The sequence below is a fragment of the Ambystoma mexicanum genome, chromosome 3p (assembly GCF_040938575.1).
Source record: "Ambystoma mexicanum isolate Mex_15411 chromosome 3p, UKY_AmexF1_1, whole genome shotgun sequence".
Lineage (NCBI taxonomy): Eukaryota > Metazoa > Chordata > Amphibia > Caudata > Ambystomatidae > Ambystoma > Ambystoma mexicanum.
The window spans coordinates 394,146,369-394,168,718 of NC_090925.1; the positions used below are offsets into that span (position 1 = coordinate 394,146,369).

The window sequence follows — 22,350 nt, forward strand, 5'->3', positions numbered from 1 at the left end:
TTTTGCACTGCAGAAATACACTTTGCACAGCTCCATGAATCAGGGTTTTTGTCGGCAGCACAAAGTCACTTTTCAGCCGTGCCAAGTCACTTTGAACCGTGCAAAAATTCCATGAATCGGACCCTAAGTGTGAGATGCTTCTCGAGATGTATGTCGCTCTTGGTTATGCGCTCTTTGGTTTGTTTCAAGTGAGTGTGGCATATTTTTAAAGTGATTCCACTTTAAGTGTTTGGAAGGAAGGACTCTGAACAATCGAATCATTTTTGGTGAAAAGTGTACGATATTTGTATTTTCAGAGTTCTCTGATGTTAAAAGTAACATTAAAGTAAAAACAGATGCTTTTATAGGAGTGGAGACCTGCGAACGGTCGCAATTGTTTCCAGAGGTACACAATTGTCGTAGACCTAGCCCATTGCCACCGCAAGTACGGAGGTATAAATACACAACAGCCCTTGCACATCTGGATGCTGGATTTTCATTGACATATTTGTGCAATAGCCCCCGGTTCGGTGTCTCCAAACCTAATTCTCGGTAGTGAAATCCGCTCCATGTTTTCAGGATATCCACACAAAGCTCATTAAAAGTGCAGTCATTCCAAAAGGGGGTTATTTACTTATTTACTGTTACCCTGATCACCTGGTGTGGTTGGGAGTCGCGAGGGCCGGATTTGAACAGCCCTGCCCTAGATATTTTAGGCAGTGTGTTATAGTTTTAATAGTGAATAAAATCCTACTGTACTCGTCGTTGGTGAGGACTCACTTGAGAATTGTGCTAAAGTGATAAAGTCCGAGGGCCCGATTCATGGAATTTGTAGCATGGTGCAAAGTGACTTTTTACCGGTACAAAGTGACTTTGTACTGCCAACAAACACGCTGATTCATGGTACAGTGCAAAGACACTTTGAATTGTTCCATGAGTCAGCGTGTTTGTTGGCAGTGCAAACACACTTTGCACCAGTGAAAAGTCACTCTGCACCATCCAAAAAAGTCCATGAATAGGGGCCAAAATCTGCACACAGGCAAAGAAAGACCAGAGGCGATTGCGTTCCAAGCAGTCAAAAGGGAGTTGAGCCTTTAGGACAAGTCCTGTGAATGAACTCCATGGTGTACATACATGCAGAAAGGAAAGTGCCAGGTCAGCTACAGTATGTCATGTTGTTGGGATTTGAACAGCATTCCACTGCAATTTTCAAGGTCTCCAGGTACTCATGTGCATCTGAAATAAAAAAAGGGGGGGTGGTCAGGGGAGTGGAAGGAAAAGACAAGGAGCCTCATTACAGGCTTGGCGGTCCCAAAACAACGGTACTGGTAAGCTTACCGGTACTGTTGTTTCCGGACCGGCAAACTATGAGTTCTGCGGGCGGATACCGTCCCACCCTCCACGTCTGACCTGGCAGGCGGAACGGCACCCGCCCACAGACCTTGACGGTAGCACCGGCACCATTCTGAATGCTGTTCTCCCCATGAGTCCAATGGGACTGAAATGGGAATGGGAGAGTAATTTTTTTCGGCGCCTGGCAATTTTGCAATTACCGGGTCCGCCAGGACTGTAATGCCCCGGTATTTGCCCATTGCCCGGGTGCCGGAAAAAAATTACTCCGGCGACTTACATTTTTACCGGCATGGCTACTGCCAGGGTCGTAATGTCCCCCAAGGTGTTGTGTTTAACTGTTGCTGCATGTAGAACCAGGAGAAGCGGGCGTCTGCTATTTTCGTCGGTGTATTTTCTGGGAGAATAGTGATTGTACACCGGTGGCATTTTGTTTTCAGATGGCAGACGTCAAGTGTCTGGGAGGCCTCTGAGTGTTTTGGACTGAGGACATGTGTTTGAGGGGTCTACAGTTGTGACGGGTTTGTTGTGGGTTGAGGATTTTGTTTAGTTGTCTAAGCTGGTGAGTTTGCTGAGCGAGCTGGATGAATTGTGAGTGGGTTATGTTCTTTGCAAGCAACGTTTGTTTTGACTTCCTTTTGACATGCTTGGATCTTTCTCATTGGTCGTGGCGACGGAGAGCATTTTGAGCGAAAGTCCAGGTTTGTACGTTTGTTCTGGTTTTGGATCATGTTTCAATTAATGTTTGCTGATTAGTTTATTTTTAATGAGCTGTGCTTGACTGGTGTGCTGATGCAAATGTGTTTTGGGTAAGTTCCATTTGAGTATGCCTGTAAGTTTTTTCCTAGTTGTTATTTTGTTACTTGTATTTTCCTGGTGAAATCTTTTTGTGGGTGGATGTCTGGTTGGGTGATGATGGTACATGGGTTGTGTCTGTATGGCATGTTGTCTCAAGATAGAGTTAAGGGAGTTTGCATTTTTTGCAGGTTTGTTGCTTGTTGAGCATTTACTCCTTTAGTTTATTCTGGCAGAACCTTTTTGGGTGGTTGTCAGATCATCTCATGTGGTGCTCTATAGATGTGTGCTGTCGTTTTTCATTTTCTGCTTTGTTGTGAGTTGTTCTTTATCCTAGTGTCTGTGGAATACACCAATCCAAAGAGGTTTCCTGTCATTTCCGGTAGATCTTTAGTTCCATTTGTAACACCTGGTCGTATGGTGGTGGTGTAAGAAGGGCTGCAATTGCATGTCATGCTAGCCTGACGCTCATGTATTGCAGGGATATGGGGCTTTCGTTGGATTGTTTGTTATTGAGTATTTATTCATTTAGTTCATTCTGGTGTGACATTTGTTGGGTGGGTGCCAGGTTATAACGATGGTGGCAAGTTTGTGGCAGCATATTGGAGTTGGTTTGTCTCTTGTGGGGTTCTGTATTGTTTGCTATCGCAGTCTATTAAAAAGCTAGGTTTTTAATAGTTTTCTAAATGTTAAGTGGTCTTCTGTTGTCTGGATTTCTTTAGGAAGGAGTCCCATCGTTTTGCTATGAGGATGGAGAAAGTGCACCTCCATATCTGTTATTCTCATAGCATCTGGATTCAATAAGTATATCATTGCTACATCTAAGGAACCTTGGTGACGGATAGAGGGTGATTTTCTGATGGAAAGAATTCCACTCCATACCCATGCGGTCCTCTGTGTCCAATGCAGATTATTTTCTGTGGAGCACTATGGTGGATCGCTTCATTCCTCGCCAAGAGATACCAAATCAACAACCTCCTTCCCTTTAGCTCGTCTACCTGCCCCATCAATAAGGGAGTCCCACAAGGCCCTTGCCTTCCACCTCCTCTCTTCAACCTCTACATGAGCCCTCTCCCTCACTTATCCACTCACAAAATCTCACATGCTACAACTACGCAGATGACCCATAAATCATCTCTAAAATTCTAAAGTCTGTCTCCACCCCCCACCATGACCTCGCATCCTATCTTACTGACATTGACAAGTGGATGATGGCCAACCACCACCTACTAAACCCCGGAGAGACAGAAATCATGCTCTGTGGAAAGGCTGCTCTCTTCTCTCAACCCACCCTGTGGCCTTCTTCCATAGGTTCCGCCTCCACTCCGCTGCATCCACTGCGATTAAAAACCTGGGTTGCACATGGACACTGACCTGACACACTCACACCACATTAACACTGTGTCGAGGACCTGTTACCTACACATCCGCACTCTCGGGCGTATCTTCCCATACCTCTCCTACCCTCCATAGAGTCATCGCAATCTTGTCCATTGCCTCTCCAGATTAGACTACTCCTGTACTTAGGCACCCCTACCTGTCAACTCAGGAAGCACCAATGGGTCCATACACCGCAGCTAGGCTCCTCCTTGCCCTCAGCACCAGGGAGAACATCACCCCCACCCTCTGAGTCCTCCACTGGCTCTCAGTGAAGCGATGGTCTGCTTTCAAAGCCATGTGCATCACTCACTCTGCCCTCCACAAGACAGGCCTAGAATACCTTCAACAGAAAATCACACATTACCACCCGAACAGAAACCCACGGTCAGGCACTGCAATCCTCCTGGTGATCCCATCCGTGAAATCATCCAGAAAAGGAGGCTCCACCTGATCCGTCCAACCCTCCACTATTTGGAATTCAATGCTGCTTGACATCTGACACATTGAAGACCACTTGGCATTCTGGAGGACCCTCAAGAAATGGCTATTCCCCCTAGCACCAGGACAAACCGTGCCCTCCTGAGATAGCAACTGGCCATAGGCAGGCCAGGGCATGAAGGAACTTCCATACGTCCACCAAATAATGGTAAGAATAGGTTATCAATCTCCAGCAGAAGAAAAGAGAAAGTCTGTGCCACAACTACAAAAACAAGAAGCCAACATCATTAGATGGGTACGTATCACACTCCATGCTTATGGAAGATAGCCTCAGGCAAGGCCACCCCCCGCACACATCTGCAACCGCACTTCATTTCTAACGACATATCGCACAACACCTCTGCCATTAGAATGCAGCCATCCACCACGACAAAAGTTCAGTCTAGCTGGACACATAATGATCCTACTACCCTTTCACCCATCCACTTGCCTGCATGATATGACTAGCAAGTAGGTCCCCAGCCACCCCCACCCAACTTCACTTTGGCTAGAATGCACACACGCATTGTAAAATCCTCTTACGAATTTCCCATACATGGACTTTGGTCCCCTGAGGGAGTTCAACCTACAGCGTGTTGGTGCTTTACAAATGACAGATGATGATGATTGGGTAGTGGAGGCTTCTCATGGCTAGGGAGATATGTTCACTCCAGTATAGTCCTAGTAAAAGTCTTAACGCCATGTTTTGGACATTTCTTGATAAGGTAGTCTGCCATACCTAACTATAGACTGCGTAGTTGATTTTTCACCATATCAGTGAAATTATGGCAAGGATCCTGTGTGTAATGCTGAGAAATGGCATGAAACATCCGATTGTAAGTTGGTGGTATAAGCATTTCCATTCGATGATGTTGACTTGTCGTTCTAGTGTGACCCTACTTTCCATGGGAATTGTAAGATGTTTTATCACTGTGGAGTCGTTCGGTCTCATTTACATTTCTACAGGCCATGGAAGTGGCGCACGTGGTTCGTTGTTGTGTGGAGCGACTATGATTTCCATTTTGCTTGCATTTACCTTCAAGTTGTTATTCGTCATTCACCTGTTTATCTTGCTAAGGTAGCCAGTGCGGGCATTGTTTGTGTCTATATCCTTAGTCATCATGAAACTAATGTGGCTTTCTTCTGCATAGTTGCAACTTGTTTGTGCATGTTTTATACATAGTTGCATTAGAGGTGCCATGTATTTGGTAAAAAGAAGTGGCGAGGGCCTTGATCCTTGTTGGACCCCGCATTTGATGATTCGCGTTGTTGAGGTGAAAGGAAGTAGATATGTTGTTTTGGTTTTATCTGTGAGGATGTACATTCCACTAAGTTATAATCACTGATAAGTAGGCCATTGGAAAGTGCTACAAATTCAATGTATTTTTTATTTATTTACTGGGGTTTTCTGATCTGCCACATGCTGGTTAAATAGCCCAGAAGTAACACTACATTTCTTAACCAAAAGAGTATAGAGACTGCAGTAGGCACAGGCCATGCAGGGATAAAATACAGACGGCTGATATAAGCTTCTGAGTCTCAAAAGAGGTTGTAGATTCTCCTCCAACCTGCACACCAATTATTCATGAGCACTGCAAACTGGTTTTCAATTATCTTGTGGCCCTAACAATAAGAGTAGGGGATGCTCAATCTGTCCTGGTATTTACATTGATGCTCGCTTTTCATCAAGAACTGTACTTTGTGCCATGCCTGTCCCTATCTAGTCCCTAGCTGTGCGATGCACCTCCCCTTCATGGTCACGCAACACTGCCCCGCGCACTAGCATACGCGCTCTATTCCCATGCCAATCACCTCTTTAATCGTAGCTCACTCAGGTGCCTCGCCGCATTCCACCTGCACTGCTACACGCCCATCCGATACGACTCACCTGCCGACATAAACATTTATTGTCATCCCGCGCCGCGCATACCAGCCAAACCCATGCAAAATCACCACCGCCAAGCTATGCGTTCTCCCCTCTCTATTGTGGCCTTCAACGTCTGATACTGCTATCCCAAGATATTCTACAACAGCAAAGATGCCCTCAGTGCGCTAAAAACGTGTCTTTGTGATACCCCTTTGGAATTCCCACACTAGCAGTAAAAACGATTTCAGTTTGCTTAATAATATTATTTTAGCTAACATGTTACTGCCAACCTCTTTCTTAGCCTACAGTTGCATAGCTACTTTTAGATTGTCCGAAAATTGTATAAGCTAACTTGCCTTGCCAAACTATTTTAGCCATCAGGTGCAGAGTCGCATTTAGATTGCCTGAAAATGGTTGCCATTGCCAACCTATTTTAGCCACTAGTTGCTTAGTCGCATTCAGATTGCCTTAAAATTGTTGCCATTGCCAACCTGGTTTAGCCATTAGTTGCATAGTCGCATTCAGATTGCCTGAAAATTGTTTTTAGCAAACCTGCTACTGCCAACCTATTTTAGCCTACAGCTGCCTAGTCGCATCTAGATTACCGAAAATTGTCAATATCCATGTCAACCCATGCCTGTAGCATCCGTCCTTTTCTTTTATAGCTTGCTCTGCCTGTCATAACTTGCCTGTCTAACACGCTTAGTAACGATTAGACATACCTGCCTGAATAGCCTTGTCTAGCCTTCTTAGCCTGTTTAGTCTAACCTGACACGAAATGTGTACTATACTGCAGTACCCACCCAACGTTTGGTGACTGCGTCCTACCCTCTTAGCAAGCTACCTATCTTGTCTTTCAACACAGACCTTTAACTACCTCTAGTCAGACGCCCCTCATTCATTCAGGACACGCACACATATATGCCTTCAGAAACTTACCATGCATTTGCCACCACGCTACACGGTTCTACTCAGAACTGTCCTCTACCTAATTACACTACAAGACTACAACATGTCCCAGTCTACGCTCCACTTAATGCATGTACATGCACCCCCTAAGCAGGCTGGCTCGACTACCAAACCCTGCAGGTTCCAACAGAAAAACCTTAAACTCTGTGCTAGACTGCCAAGAATCTATGATCCTCTAACTAACGCCCAACTCACCACTATTCGCCCAAGGGACTCTCAACCTACTCCCAATATCTCACTCTCCAAAAACACCAATGGCCTACACCATCTTCAGCTTAACTGCTGACTTTTCAGAGTTCCCACCATCAAACAGCCAACACACAGCTCTGCCACCATCTACTCAACCCATTCAAAACGGCATAAAAGTTGCATTAATAAATGCCCGCTGTATGGTGGCCCACGCCACAGATATAGCAGACTTAATCCACAACGAAAAAACTGACCTCCTGGCCATTACAGAATCCTGGCTTCACTCTGCGGCAGGTCCCGCAATTATTCTAGTCATTCCGGAGAACTACACTCTTATAAGATTGGACCCTACCACCTCCAGAGGCGGAGGTCTTGCTATAATTGCCAAGAATAACTTAGCTCTAAGACTCTCCACACCACATAACACAAACTCCTGTGAATCTCTTAATGCCAAACTCACCATTTCTAATACTCAAACTATCACCATCCATGTGATAAACAGACCACCAGGCCCTTTGGGTTCCTTTGAGGAAGACCTCACAAACATATTATCCGATAACCTTAAAAACTCATCACAATGCCTTATCCTAGGAGACTTCAACCTTGGATTCAATGACCTACTGGATCCCAATGCCACACACATTAACAATTCCCTGGAAGAACTAGGATTCACCCAAAAGGTCACAGAGCCTACCCACATCAAAGGCAGAACCCTTGATTGGATTGCTGAACATAACTGTCCTACTACTATCACTTCCATACTGCCACAACCTTGGTCTGACCACTACTTGATATCCTTTACGCTAAAGGTCACACCTCCCACAAATATTAGCAGTATAGCACCTGCCATTCCTACGAGAAAGAAAAGAAATATCACGCACAAAAATCTCATCCCCCTAATCCTTCCTACACTGAACTCTATCTCAGACCAGATTGATCCATCCATCATGGTAGAAATGTACAATAAAGTGATGCTTGCATCCCTTGACGTCATTGCACCTTTGAAGATTAGAAAGAGCAAATCTCGCCAACACCTAAACACTTGGTTCTCACCACATCTGAAGGCAATCAGACAAGAGAAACGCTCAAGTGAAAAGATGTGGAGATCAGACCCCTCAGGCCTTAATAAAAATAACTTGAATAAACTAGCCGCCCTCTACAAAAAAGAAATTATCCTAGCCAAACAAATCTCCTATAATGCCCATATCTCCCAAGCTAAATCAAACCCCAAAGAACTGTTTGGCATCCTCAAAGAAGTAGAATCACCAATCCAAACTCCTGACTCCTGTCTTAAGGACACAAATTGGTGTACAAGTATACAAAATGCTCTGGCCAACAAGATAACAACTCTCCAGGTGAAGATTAGCAATAAAAAAGACACCCTTGCTGCCTCTAGGACCGGTACTGATGCCATTATCTCCAAGACTGGCTCTCCACTACCTCAGACTACCTCAACTCTACCTACAACTTTGACCCCGTGCTTCCACTTTCATAAAGTATCTATCAAAGAAGTTGAAAAAGTTATTCATACCCTCATACCCTTTAATTGTCAGGGTGACCCTTGTCCAGCCCAAATCATAAAAGATGCCACACGTGAACTCTCTCCCTTCATCACCAAACTTATAAATGCCTCATTCACATCAAGCACTATACCTAGCAACCTGAAACATTCCTGCGTCCTCCCCCTCCTTAAAAAACAAACTCTTGAACCATCTATCCCCACTAATTACCGCCTCATAACTACAGTTCCATTCCTACTCAGAATTTTGGATAAAATAGCATATCTACAAAACCAGCATCATCTGGAACAAAACCACCTACTAGGAGTTCCACAGTCTGGCTTCAGACCTCAACACGGTACAGAGACTGCACTCATTGACCTTAAGGCACAAATAGACGTACTGAGAGGCGAAGGCAAGACGTCACTTCTGCTAGTCCTCGATCTCTCAGCTGCGTTCGACTTGGTAGACCATTCAATACTCTTAAACCACTTATATTCCATGGCCTGTTTCGCTTAGGAGGCAGTCACCTGGATCCAGTCCTTCCTTGATAACAGGACTATGCGTGTCTTCTCTCCTCTTGCAGCAGCGGACCCTGCACCCATATCATGCAGTGTACCTCAGGGTTCATGCGTATCTCCTACTCTGTACAACATCTTCATAAAGCCCCTTTTCGATGATCTAGATGGTCTTGGTATCACCTACACGAATTACGCCGATGATCCACAGATCCTCATCCCGTTGATGGGAGATTATGGCAAGGATTGGCCTTTGTGAACAGAGTATACCTCATCATCCAGGCATGGATGGCTTCTCACGGTCTATGCCTGAATGATGACAAAACAGAACTTCTCATCTTAGGTAACCCCTTTAACATCAAAAAACCAGTTCCTAACTATTCATCATTCACTATTGACAACAATAACATCACTGTGGCCAAGGTAGTCGAAACCCTTGGCTTCTACATAGACTCCACGCTCACCTTCGGCAAACAAGTAAATGCTATGGCCTCAGCTACATCTTGCACCTGCAAGTTAATCAGAGCAGCCAAGCCTTTCCTTTCACCTAACAATTGCATCACTTTAGCGAGAGCACTCATCCTATCAAAATTGGATTATTGGAATGCCCTCTATATAGGCTGCAATAAATACATTACATCCAAAATTCAGACCCTTCAAAATAATGCCTTAAGAGCTGCCCTAGGTTTCCCCAAAATGCCCATACATCTGCCCTCAGGAGATCCGTCAATTGGCTTTCTATGAAAGACAAGATACTCCTTAAAACTGCATCTCTGGCACATAAATGCCTCAACCAATCAGCCCCACAATACCTCTGAGCCAGATTTACTAGACGAACAGCCTCTCGCCCCTTAAGAAAAGTCAACTCTAACCTTCTATTAGTACCTAGATTCAAGCGTACCAAATCCGGTGGGAGCAGCTTCCCCGTTAAAGCTGCACAATACTGGAACTCCTTCCCCCCTGCCTTAAGGGAAGATCTCCCCTACCCACAATTTAGAGCTAGTCTCATTCACTGGCTAAAGGAACATGATGTCTGACCCTACCTCATCTGCAACGTCCTAGCTCTATTGTATATATGTGACCTCATTGCTTCTGTTATTTACCTGTGTCCTACAATTACTCTGCATTGTTTGTGTTTATGGTATAATACTTATCCACTTGCCTGTTGCTCATGCATACAGCATTGTAACTAGAGCTGTACTTTTATTCATGTCCACTTTGTAACATAAGCTTAACAACCCTCTTTATGCCTTCGCGCCCTTATACCTTTGGGTCTGGTGCGCAATACAAATAAATAAACAAACAAACAAACAAATGTTACAATCCTACCTGGTTACCACCAAGACTGATGGGTGGGTTGCCAAGGAGGCACAAGGGATCGGACTAGAGACAGGCAGAAGGTGCACTACCCACCCCATTGAATCACTTTTTCTGCTAGGGAGGGGTTTACACACCTGTCCTAGGCTGGCAGAAATGACAGGTTCATGTTGACCTCGGTGTCCTCGTCTAGATCATAGCGGAACTCTGTCTTTAGCAACTGGCGGTTCCCCTGCTCCGTCGCATCTCGTAGGTCTCTTAGGTCTTAAGGAGTCATGGCCAGCTGGGATTGGAGGTGGCCAGATCCTGGAGGACCTCTACTCTTACTCGGTCCCTCCCAAGTGGTGGTGTCTCAGGTTGGGGGGATCCTTTGGATATATTACTGTCTCACAAGGACATACAAGCTTGGCTCAGGGGAACGGTATTAGGTGTCTTTTTCCCCAGCTCCCAGTCCCCTATTGTGTTTTCATCTATATTGTCAATCTAATACACTGTATTTTCACTATATTGTAGTTTCTCTGCTATCTACAAAAGCATGTACCATATTTTCTGCAATGTACTGTGGTTCCCTGGTTTCATGCATGTGTTGTATGTTTACGGCTAGAGAAATGGCAATACTGCTGATGCTATGGTGCTGCGGTCATATCAGCTAGGAGCGATATTTTATTTGTATTGTGGTATTGCATACACCTGTCTTTAAATGTGCTTTTTGTACTGTCTTGTTCATTCAATCCATCTTGGGATTGGCATTCATGGGTTTTGTTCTCTTCTACAGCATCACATGCATCCTTGTCCAGCTTGTGGGATCATCTACCGATCGAATGAGCACCACCCGCCTGTCCTGCCTTACACGTCAGAGCAGCCATTTCACCTTGGTGGCAAATGGGTCAGTGCGCACTGCGAGGTCCGCCCCGCCGTGCTCTTCCTCACCCGCTACTTTACATTTTACGAAAACAACAGGACCTGGGAAGGTCACTACTACCACTACTCCGACCCCGTCTGCAGAGAGTCAACCTTCACCATCTACGCATCCGGCCACTACACCAAGGGCAGCCCTTCTAGCAAGGTCAAAGGCGGCACTGAGCTTGTGTTCAGAGTTACCCGAGCTAGCGTGACACCAACGGACGTGGCATCAGTCTTAATGCTAAACTCCTCTTCTCCCGGCACATGCGGGGAGTCGGGTTCCTGGGCCCTTGGTCTGGAGCAGGATATCACCGCCACAAATGGATGCGTGGCGCTTGGTATCCGGCTGCCCCACACCGAATATGAGCTTTTCAAGATCGAGAAAGACGTCCAGGGCCGCAGGTTGCTCTTCACCGGCGAGAGGCCCACAGACGGCACAAGTCCCGACACACTAGAGAAACGTCCAACTTCCTATCAGGCTCCTCTCACGCAGTGCGCTGGGGAGTCAGGGGGTTTCCCCAGGCGCATGAGCCGCAAACATTTGGAAATAGTTCGTAACCACGCTAGCATCTCATTGCAACACTCGTCTCCAGCTGTCTTGTTGGTGTTCATGACAATACTTTCCTCTAGGTGGCAGCAGTAAGCCCACCAGACTGTGCTTAAAGGGTCAGCATCATATTCTGGCAGCCTTGACCTTGAGAAACTTTGAAGCCCCCGATAGGAAGACAGAGCACAACCAGAATTTCATGTCCTGTAACCTCTGAAATGGCAGACACAGAATTGGAGTTTCTTTTCAACAACGGGCAGACTAGTGGGTTCCTGGAGGCCCAAGTTTGATACGTGTCCTGGAGGAGACTGCAATGAATAAACTTCACTTAAACAAAGACAGTAATAAGGAACACATTCCCCACTGATGCTAGGAACTGCAGCAGTGTGGAGGAAAAATTATCTGTGCCTTTACGTCCCCGAGACCGGACACTCCTGGGTCTCATTCGCACAGGTGTGTCGCATTCGCACAGGTGTGTCGCAGTATGGATGGTGTACAATATCTATTTAATGTACAACCTTTTATTTTGGTGCAAAGCAATGCAGTAAATATGTAAATGTAATGATTCCGGTCACATGTTTTTAAAAACCTTTTGTATTTTTTTAAAATAATGTTTGCTACAACTTTACAACAAATAAAGTCAGATTATATGAATTTACTATTGAAAACGTGGCATCGTGATTAGCCAAGTGTTTAAAATGTTCACATTTATTTAAATTGGAAGGTTTTTGTAAAACTATATGTCACATTTTGGCGGATTTACAGCAGTGAGATATAATCCAAATAGAATTCCAATAATTTGAAAGCCAAAGTTTACTCACCTGCTTTCGAAAAAAAAGCAATATATGTATAATAATAGCAACTTTGTGTAGTGCTTCATACCAGGTTCCTCTGGCTTCCAAGTGCTGTAATGATGTGCTACTATCACACAATTTAACGGTACTCAATGTATTGACCTCAGAAGGATGAAGGGCTGAGTCGAACCAACCGAGTTTGCAAAGCAATTTAACGGTACTCAATGTATTGACCTCAGAAGGATGAAGGGCTGAGTCGAACCAACCGAGTTTGCAAAGTGTACGCCATGGGGCATTACCCTTCCAGGATATTAGAGAATGCGTGTCTTACAATTCTGTCGCTGCCCGCCCTACACCCAAAGCAGACCTGCAAAGCACTGACCCGTGGCTGGATGCATGAACAGGACTTTGACTGGCAGCTGTTGTCAACGTTTGCTACAAAGCATGACTACAGTTCACATTTAAAGGCATGCCTATGGATAAAGGTCGTAGTACGAATATATAAACGTATAGATGTATATTCATGTAACTATTAGTTACAGCAACATATTCCTCTGAGGGGATCCACGTGACATCTGACTGGGGCCACATAACAGACACTTGGCAACGGTGCAAGCGCAATTTCTCACATAACACCCTGGTGCAAAAAGACATTGGGGCCACAATTGAAAACCTTTGCTTCACATAGTATAAGCACTAGGGCACAAACTGTCGTAGTGCAAAAAACATACACTTTCAATACATTTTTGCACCAAGGCAAACTTTGCCACAGTGCTAATATGGTTTAAAGTGAAAATGTCGACTGCAAAAATGTCGAAAAAAACTATGTAGAAAAAAAAAATCGAATGTTTTTTTTTACATTCGCCCCTAACCCCCCCCGTTTATTTTTACTAGCTAAACCCAAAAACAACATACAAATAAAAAAAAACACATTTGAATTTTTTTTCGACATTCTTTTTTCGACATTTTTGGAATCCATTTTCTTTTTTCAACTTTTTTTTCGATATTATAACTGGATACCTGCTAATACCATGCAAAATTGCACTTATAATAATGTGAAGGTTTTCTTTGTTTGCCCAAATGTTTATTGCACTAGGACAAACTTTGCCCTAGTGCTAATACTATGCAGAACTACACTTGCATGGAACTGTGCAAAGTGTATTTTTGCAGGGCAAAGTCTGTGCAAAGTAATTTTTGCAGTACAAAATGAACTTTGCACTGACGTTGCCTGAACAAATATACTTTGCACAGTTCCATGAATCAGGGTTTGTCGGCAGTGCAAAGTCAATTTGAACCGTGCAATAAATTCCATGAATCGGGCCCGTAGAGTTTAGTCGCTATATAATGTCACTAGGCTCATTACAAGAATGGCAGTGCAGGAAAGAATTGCTGGTAACAGAATTACCACCATCTTTCCCGCTCGGCCATACTACGAGTATGGCGCTGTAGTGGGGGGATTTACCTTCCAGCATCATGCAGGAAGGAATCCTCCCACTTTCTGCTGAAAATCAGCGAAATTGGCAAAATTACCACAGTAATAATTCCACCGGCGGTCATTCTGCCAAAAATGCCCCATAGAGTCCAATGGACTCTAAACAAGTGGGGAATTACTCTGTCACTGCCACTTGTAATCCGGCTTTAATTCCGCCAGACCAAGTGGGGATTCCATTGAGCAGTATTCCAGCAGATGTGCAGCCAGAATAAAGCCCAACTCGTAGTGAGTCCCACTGTGATTACAAAGGTGGAATACACCCCAAAATTGAAAGCAAAAAACACTCTATGGAAGGTTGGGGTGGATCCCCCTCCAACAAAATGTTGATCAATGTGGCCAATATTTTAATTGCAAAGCGTATTTGCCCATATTTAAAGGGATGAAATTGCAATATCACATAACAAAAACCTAACCTATAACTTCTATTTAAGTGTGAGGAAAAGCACACTGGAAGCTTTAAAAGAAACTCTGCTTCTATGTGAACATGTCCCCAGGCAAATGTAGCCATGTGAAAATGGAGCCAGCTAAAAGTCCTTTAAAAAAATGAATCATTCAATACAATCAATGCAAAGTGTGAAAATGTTGGCAGTAAGAAGGTCGCCAAAAAAGCTATTTTTAAATACAAGGCTGTAACTGTAACAAAGGTCCCAACCTTTACTAGAGCCTGCACAATCACACTAACTCAGTTCCTAAACCTTCCCCAACTACTAACCTGAACTGTTACAGAACACTAAGCCTTCAGCGCGCTAAAGCAATTTATTTGTATGTTACTCAATACAAAATCAATGGAAAATGAACAGTGAACCTAACTCTAACCCCATCACCAGCTCGCCACAAATGGCATACCCCTTGCTCTAATCCTAACCTTAGCCATACCCTAACTGCAACTCTAACACTTACCCTAATGTTAACTTTGCTCTAACCTCTAGGTTTATCTTAACCCCATCACCAGCCCTCCCACACTTCCCTACCCCTTTCACTAACTCTTACCCAAACCATTACTCTATTAGCCCTAGCCTTACCATATTCCCTACCCTAATACGTAATCTACCCTGATGACTCCCTAACGACTAGCCAAACGCCAACATCACCAGCCCTCCCACACTTCCCTATCCCTTTCACTAACACTTACCCAAACCATTACTCTATTAGCCCTAGCCTTACCATATTCCCTACCCTAATACGTAATCTACCCTAATGACTCCCTAACGACTAGCCAAACGCCAACATCACCAGCCCTCCCACACTTCCCTACCCCTTTCACTAACACTTACCCAAACCATTACTCTATTAGCCCTAGCCTTACCATATTCCCTACCCTAATACGTAATCTACCCTAATGACTCCCTAACGACTAGCCAAACGCCGACATCACCAGCCCTCCCACACTTCCCTACCCCTTTCACTAACACTTACCCAAACCATTACTATATTAGCCCTAGCCTTACCATATTCCCTACCCTAATACGTAATCTACCCTAATGGCTCCCTAACGACTAGCCAAACGCCAACATCACCAGCCCTCCCACACTTCCCTATCCCTTTCACTAACACTTACCCAAACCATTACTCTATTAGCCCTAGCCTTACCATATTCCCTACCCTAATACGTAATCTACCGTAATGACTCCCTAACGACTAGCCAAACGCCAACATCACCAGCCCTACAGCAACTACCCTGACCCTAACTCTAACAAACATCTTTAAATCTAACCCCTATCCTAAGCCTAAACCAGGCAATTACAACCCCCTCCTCAACCCTAACAATTATCCTAGCAGCACTGCATTTTTGGCTTCGTTTCAGCAGCATTTTTTGACTACTTTGTGCTTGGCAACTTTTCACTGCAGAGGTATTTTCACCACAACATTTTCACTGAATACATTTTTGCTGACAGCATTTTCTCTGGCTAACGAAACTACAAAGGGCTTTGGGGTATGGGCAGAGAGGGAAGGAAAGGGTGGATGTCTGTAAGATCGGTACAAGGTGCTGAAATGCATGCACAATCAGACTGGCACCTAAGACGGCCTCTTCAAAGACCTAAGGGGGAATGGAGAATAGGGGGGTAGATGAAGTCAAAGCCAAGAGCATATATATGTATTAGGGTATGGAGCGAGGGCATACATAGGCATTGCCTGTTAATGGGGGTGGTAAACAGATTCTAAGTGTCTGCTAGCCATGGTTCTAACCTTCAAAGTGGCCTCAGGGAGACCCTGACTGTTGTAAACTCAGTCCAGAGTTGCAGTGGCTGACAAAAGAGAACGCTGATGGTGGGTGTGAGTAGTCTTGCTGAAATTGGTATAGTTGCTCATTGTTACAAACTGGCATCCCAGGTGAACTAATCCTTTCTCCACATGGCCTACCTAGCCAGAGCGACTTAAAGCAAATACCTGGCCAGCAAATGAGGCAAAAGGTGAAAACAGGAACGGCACCGCCAGGCACTCTGCAGCTGTAAAAACAGTGAAACAAAGGAATAGGGAAGACAGGAGAACAGAATCAATATAGTGATCCCACCCTTTCTACCAATGGCACACTTGCTACGAGAATAGGCGGGTGTAGAAAGAATGGAAGATGTAGCGTAGCCCGGCGGCACAAGAATGCCAAGAGGGGCAGAGAAACCTAGCCCGAACGGCACAAGGGTGCAATATAAGGCTTGGAGTGGGGGTCCTGGGAGGGAAGCTGTGAAAGTTCCACCTGTGCTCCAAGGTTCAATCCAGGTAAATCAATGATCCACAAATTCAAAAGTCCAAGTCACCATGATCAAAGGGTTAATCCACAAGAGTTCCAAAGGTATTTAGTCCAAAAATCCACTTGCTAGTATTGAAGGTTACAGATCCAGTTTAACAAAATCCAGAGGGAAAATTCGAAAGCAATCCGTGATTCAATAGCCAGGGTCTCGAGGTCCAGACGATCAGGAAATCAGAAAGTGAAAAGGCCACACGCCGCAACAGCTGAGAAGCAGCGGAGACAGCCACCAGGGCCACCACCACACACCAATGGTTTTTTGCAGAGGGGTGGGGGCTAGGGTAAATAAAGGGTTGGGGGAGGGAAATAAAAAAATAATTAAATTAAGGGGAGCTTGGTGGGAACCCCCCAAACATTATTTTTAAAAGTGCAGATTAACTTTTTCTGCAAAACTCCCGTCGGAAAAAAGGGAGTCGGCGAAATGACATGGCACCCATCAGGGCCCTCCACCAGCTAGCCTCTTGGGTATCCTCTTTCACAGAGCATTAATTAAGCAAAAGAACCCGAGCGTCGGGTCCTTACCTATGGGCCCCGGGGCATTACCAGAGTCGGTAATGCACCCGTCGCGAGGGTTCTATTGCTATTAGTACCCCGGCCCGCAAAAATTGCGTGACCGGGGCACTAAAAGCTTTTTTTTTTTGTCCCGTCGTTTCAGGCGCTGCAGCGTTTTGGGAGAAAAGAAAAAAAAGAAAATGGCCGTCACCATGGAAAGGGAAAACGGAGTCCATTTTCCCTTTCCATGGCGGCTATCGGGAGCGGACGCGCTGGGAACACAAGTCCCGAAAAAGGATCAAAAAGAAGGTAAGTGGGGTTGGGAGGGTGGGAGGGTGGGAGTGGGAAAGGGGAAGAAGGAAAAAAAAAACTCAGATGGCCCCGCTCCGAGTCTCCACGCGGCTGGAGGCTTCCCTCGACCCCCCCGCCCGGGGACGCAGGACCAAGAAGGTAAGTTGGGGGGTGCGGGTGGGAGGGAGTGAAGGGAATTAAAAAAAAAAAAGACTTACCTAAGTCCCCGGCGGGGGGCAAAGGCAGCCTCTCAGCCGCAGGGAGGCTCGGAGCGGGGATGGCCCCGCTTCGAGCCTCCTCATTGGCTGAGTGGTTGCCACGCCCCTCCCGCCGGGGACAAAGGCCGACAGAGGGATTCCTGGCCGGGTAGGGACCTGGCGAGAGCCAATCAGAATGCTTGTTGCATTCAGATTGTCTCTCGCCGGGTTACTAATAGAATATAATATCCTCTATTGTTTTTGTGTGTGTGTTGATTTTATGAAAGGCAAATGACATTCATCCTGTGCAATTTGGGTGGTTATGCAAAGCCAATGTAATGAAATGTGCATATTTCGCCTTGATATGCTAATTTCTGGCGACGTCACATCCCATTGCGTTTGTTTGAGTCCCCCCCACTTTTATCTTTAGGACTTGACCCCTGGTCGTAGTACAAAACATCTGGGGACCCCTGCCCCAGAGCAACCCAAAAAAGGAGAAAAAATAGCTGTGCAGAGAAAATGCTGATTTCCCCATTCCGTGATGTTACATCTGTTGATTAAGAAAGATAGATAATCTCACACTACGAAAATTCCACAAACTGAATTGCCTCAAAGTGCTTCAGTAACAGGGTTAACAGAGCACCTTTGTAGGGTTGTGCTCTGTTACATTCCAATTGGATGCTCTAGACCATGTGAAAGTGTTCAAATACCCCTGATGTATTCACAAGACTTGGGATTGCCCATAATTATAAGAAACAAATTGCCAAAAGCGCTTTTATGGCGCATCCGGCAGTAACGAAAACGCTGAATCCAATTATACCAAACAAGGGGAGGAGGGATTGCGGGGGTGTCCCCTGCTCCCCTTGGACGGACGGTTTAACAGGCAAAAAGGGGGCGCAGCCGCTCCTACCCACTTCAGGGTATGGGAATCAGCGTCACGTGAAGAAGGAGGAAAGTCGAGGCATGGGAATGATCTGCTTTTTTAAATTTCCTTTTACAGCTCCTATACTTTTATTTTAGAAAGAAACCATTCCAGAATGTTTTCGTTTTAAAATAAAAGTGTAGGAAGAAGTTGAAACTTGCACTTTCAGTGCACTGCACTGAACGTTCCCTTAAACAGCAGGTGCAAGTGTCTGGGTGTGTGTATTGTGTGTGGGAGGGGGCATGGTGATGGAGTTTGTGGGGAGCGAGCGCCGGGCAGCAGGGAACATAGCTCCACTACTTCTTTTCGTACACTTCGACCACTGATACCCAGAGGTTTCTAAGCGCAGGGATCGAACCTGTGTTGCTCCGTGTCGTCTTGCTTCCAAGGCGAACACACTACCCCTGACCTATCCTGCCGAGGCATGAAGGAAGAGAGGTATGTAGAAGGAAGGTAAGTATGTATGATATGATATAAGTCATTTATAACGCACCTGTACACAAGTGTTTCTAGGGTATGGGTAAAGAGGTAGCTGGTAGGGGTATGGGCAAAGAGTGATCTATGTGATCACTGTGCGCTGTGATTTTCGGATTCAGTATTTTCGGATCTGAAATTTCGGGCCACACAGTGATCACATAGATCCCAAGACTTCACTTCTCTCCATAGTATTTGTATTCAATTTTGGTTTTTATCAGCCTAATTTAATGTGGCAGGCACTTCAAAAAGCAATGCTCTTAGGCCGATGCATTCAATTAGCAATAATGTAATTTTTTGATTTTCATGACATTTTAGAGGGTCTGGATTTCCGTGGTTTCATTTATGGTTAGGTTGTGGAAACTTCACTCCAGATTCCAGAATTTGATACTGGTCTCTCTTTCTCGCAAAGTTCCATTATTACTGTGGCACCTGCGTGGACCTTCACTGCCGTTTCCAGGCTCTAATCTCACAGTGTTCAAATGGGTCTTTCTCATAATTTTCAGTTACTAATGTTGCACACTTGAAAACATTGCCAGAGGTTCCAGCATGCAGTGTGGTTTTTCTGGGGCTTGTGAATCTGATTAGTCACAGGCTAGGAATATTCTGCCATCTAGTGGTTGGTACTTAATATTACAGCTTGTTTACTTCTAGGCAGACGCTAACGGGCGTAAATGATGTGTATAGGGTTCCCATAAAGTGCCTACGTCCTTAGATCGTTTTTTTTTTTCAGCTGTGCTCCTGGCATCGATCCACAGTACTATATTGATGGAAAAAACGCTCCCCAAAACAGAGCCCGACTCCATATCCAGCGCAAATACTGACAGATCCTTTTAAGTATGTCTTACATTTCCCTCTTTGTATGTCTCTCCCTGGTCTCACACTCCTGGTACCCGCCATTCCATAGGGCGTGTAATTATTGTTTGCCAAGAGACCACGCCGAAGACTGGTCTGCTGCATGCAAACAGTTCAACGCCAAAACTTTACAAACTTGAAATCTACAGCATTGTGTGGTTTATGCCACAGTGGCAATATGCTGATTCACGGATGTGTACTGTTGTGCATCTGATAACACTAGTGAATTCACACAATAGATTTGGAAACTGAATCAGTTCGAAAATATTGTTCCAAATATATTTTATTGGGTACATAAGTGATTGCCCTGCATTAAATGGAATCCGAAGAAATTAACGAAAAAAAACGAATGGATGAAAATGCCAAAAAGGGCGTTGGAAAAAAGGGTGAATTCTAAAAATGTTGATCAAGGGAAGCGGGGGTTGCATTCTGTGACTTCAGGGGTGGTGGGGTTGTCCCCCACTTCTATAAAAAGGAAAGCGGGAGACAAGCAAAGTTAAAAAAAAAAATTAAAGCACCCTGCGCCGCTGGTTCCCATCCATGTGCGTGAAGGAACCGGCGCTGCAGGGGGTTTGTGGAGGCGGCGACGGCACACTTTGCTGTATGCCGTCAGAAGGTAAGCAAGGAGGTGTGTGAGAGCGGGTGGTCCGAAATGTCCATAGGATACAAAACCGAGTTATTTTCACACAAAAAACGTTCGTTTTTTTTCTCCCTCAGTCATTTCGGATTCGATCATTTCACGGTGATCCATATTAAATATACAGTGGTTGTCCTAAATTGATTGCCTAAATGCCAGCACGTGTTTCAACCCAGTGCGATTCTCAATGACGTGCTTAGCTGAACACAGCAGGGGAACCATTCGCCCCGCCATTCCAGATACCTTACCATTCATAAGGACACCAACTTACCCTCACTCTCTAATGAATAACCACAACCGACTTTAAACCCGGCAGTTAGGAATTAATCAAACAACTGATATTTTTTTCGAAAGGAATGTTAGGGCAGCATTTATTTGTTTGCCTTGAGAAAGACTGTATGGTCCAAACATGTGATGGAATTCAGCTGAATCAATTTAAGACAACCACTGTATATTTAATACAGGGCAATCACTTAAGTACCCAATAAATTATCTTTGGAAGAATCTTTTCTAACTGATTCAGTTTCCAAATCTATTGCGTGAATCCACTAGTGAATTAAAAAGTGTTATCAGATTCATAACAGTACACATCCGTGAATCAGCAAATTTCCCATTGTATGCTATTAGCAACATGCCATTACCATGTGTACAGATGCAGCTCAACAGACAATAATACTTCAGATATATTGATGGTAGGCGCAGGACTAAACAAGTTTTACTGCTTGTCTGCACAATTTATGCCATTGTGGCCAATAAGCCAGACACATCTGAGTCATAGGAAGATATGTTATGTTATGTTGTGTTATGTTAATATGGATTTGTATAGCGCCTTTCACCATTGGTATGGTCTCAATGCGCTGTAGGTTAAAGGCCCTCGTGGAGCGGAGTCCAGGTCAGTGGAGATAGTCGGAGCAGTAAATAGTGCATGTGTGCACTCTGTATGCTGGCAGCTAGACCACATTTTTGTGGTGGGTAGCTGCATTCTAATGCTGGAATTAGTGTGCAGGGTATCTGAGACAGGTAATATGTGTGCAGGTAAGCCGAGCTGTCGCTGGGGTGGCCGCATTGTAGTGGAAGTGGTGCTAGAATGTGTTTGTAGTATATAATTGGATATCACTGAAGTGGAATTGCTGGGGGAGTTGCTAGAATCTGACCATAAAGAAATCGTGCCACTGCAGGTTCAAAAACATAAGGGAACCCAGAGGGATCCAAAGCAGCCGACACCAATCTCCATCAAGGCTTTCACACAAAGATTCTCGATCCTCGTTCTGATGCCCAAATGGCTGGAGGACAAAAATTCCAACTCCAGGGCAGAAACAAACTAATGGGACTGCCAACACCTGTTTCCAGTGACAATCCCAGCTCCACAACCATCCGCAGAAAACAGTGGCACAACCACAACAAGGGAATGCTCTTCTCCACACTGGAAGCTACCTATACATCTTTGGCTGCCCGCAAGTCAGCCGGCGAAAGTCCCAAGCATGACACTAGCAAACCGACTCCTAAATAGATGCCTAAAAAAGCATTACAAAGGTGACGCTGGTAAAACAGTCCACAAAAAATGGTGTTGACCTACCGATGCTGGAGAAGGCAGTGCCAAAACACAGTGCTGAAAAGGCTACACCACATGAACAGCCACCAAATTCAACACCCAGCGATGGCA

At 44.9% G+C, this 22,350-nt stretch overlaps 1 protein-coding gene across 1 annotated transcript in view; it reads left to right on the forward strand.

Moving 5' to 3' along the window:
* Window positions 1-12,448, forward strand: part of APCDD1L (APC down-regulated 1 like) — a 282,946-nt gene extending 270,498 nt beyond the window's left edge. The window contains exon 4 of the mRNA XM_069651068.1: window positions 11,116-12,448. Within this exon, the coding sequence (XP_069507169.1) occupies window positions 11,116-11,886 (771 nt within the window). The 3' untranslated portion in view covers window positions 11,887-12,448. The remainder of the gene's footprint in view (window positions 1-11,115) is intronic.
* The last annotated feature ends 9,902 nt before the right edge of the window (window positions 12,449-22,350 follow it).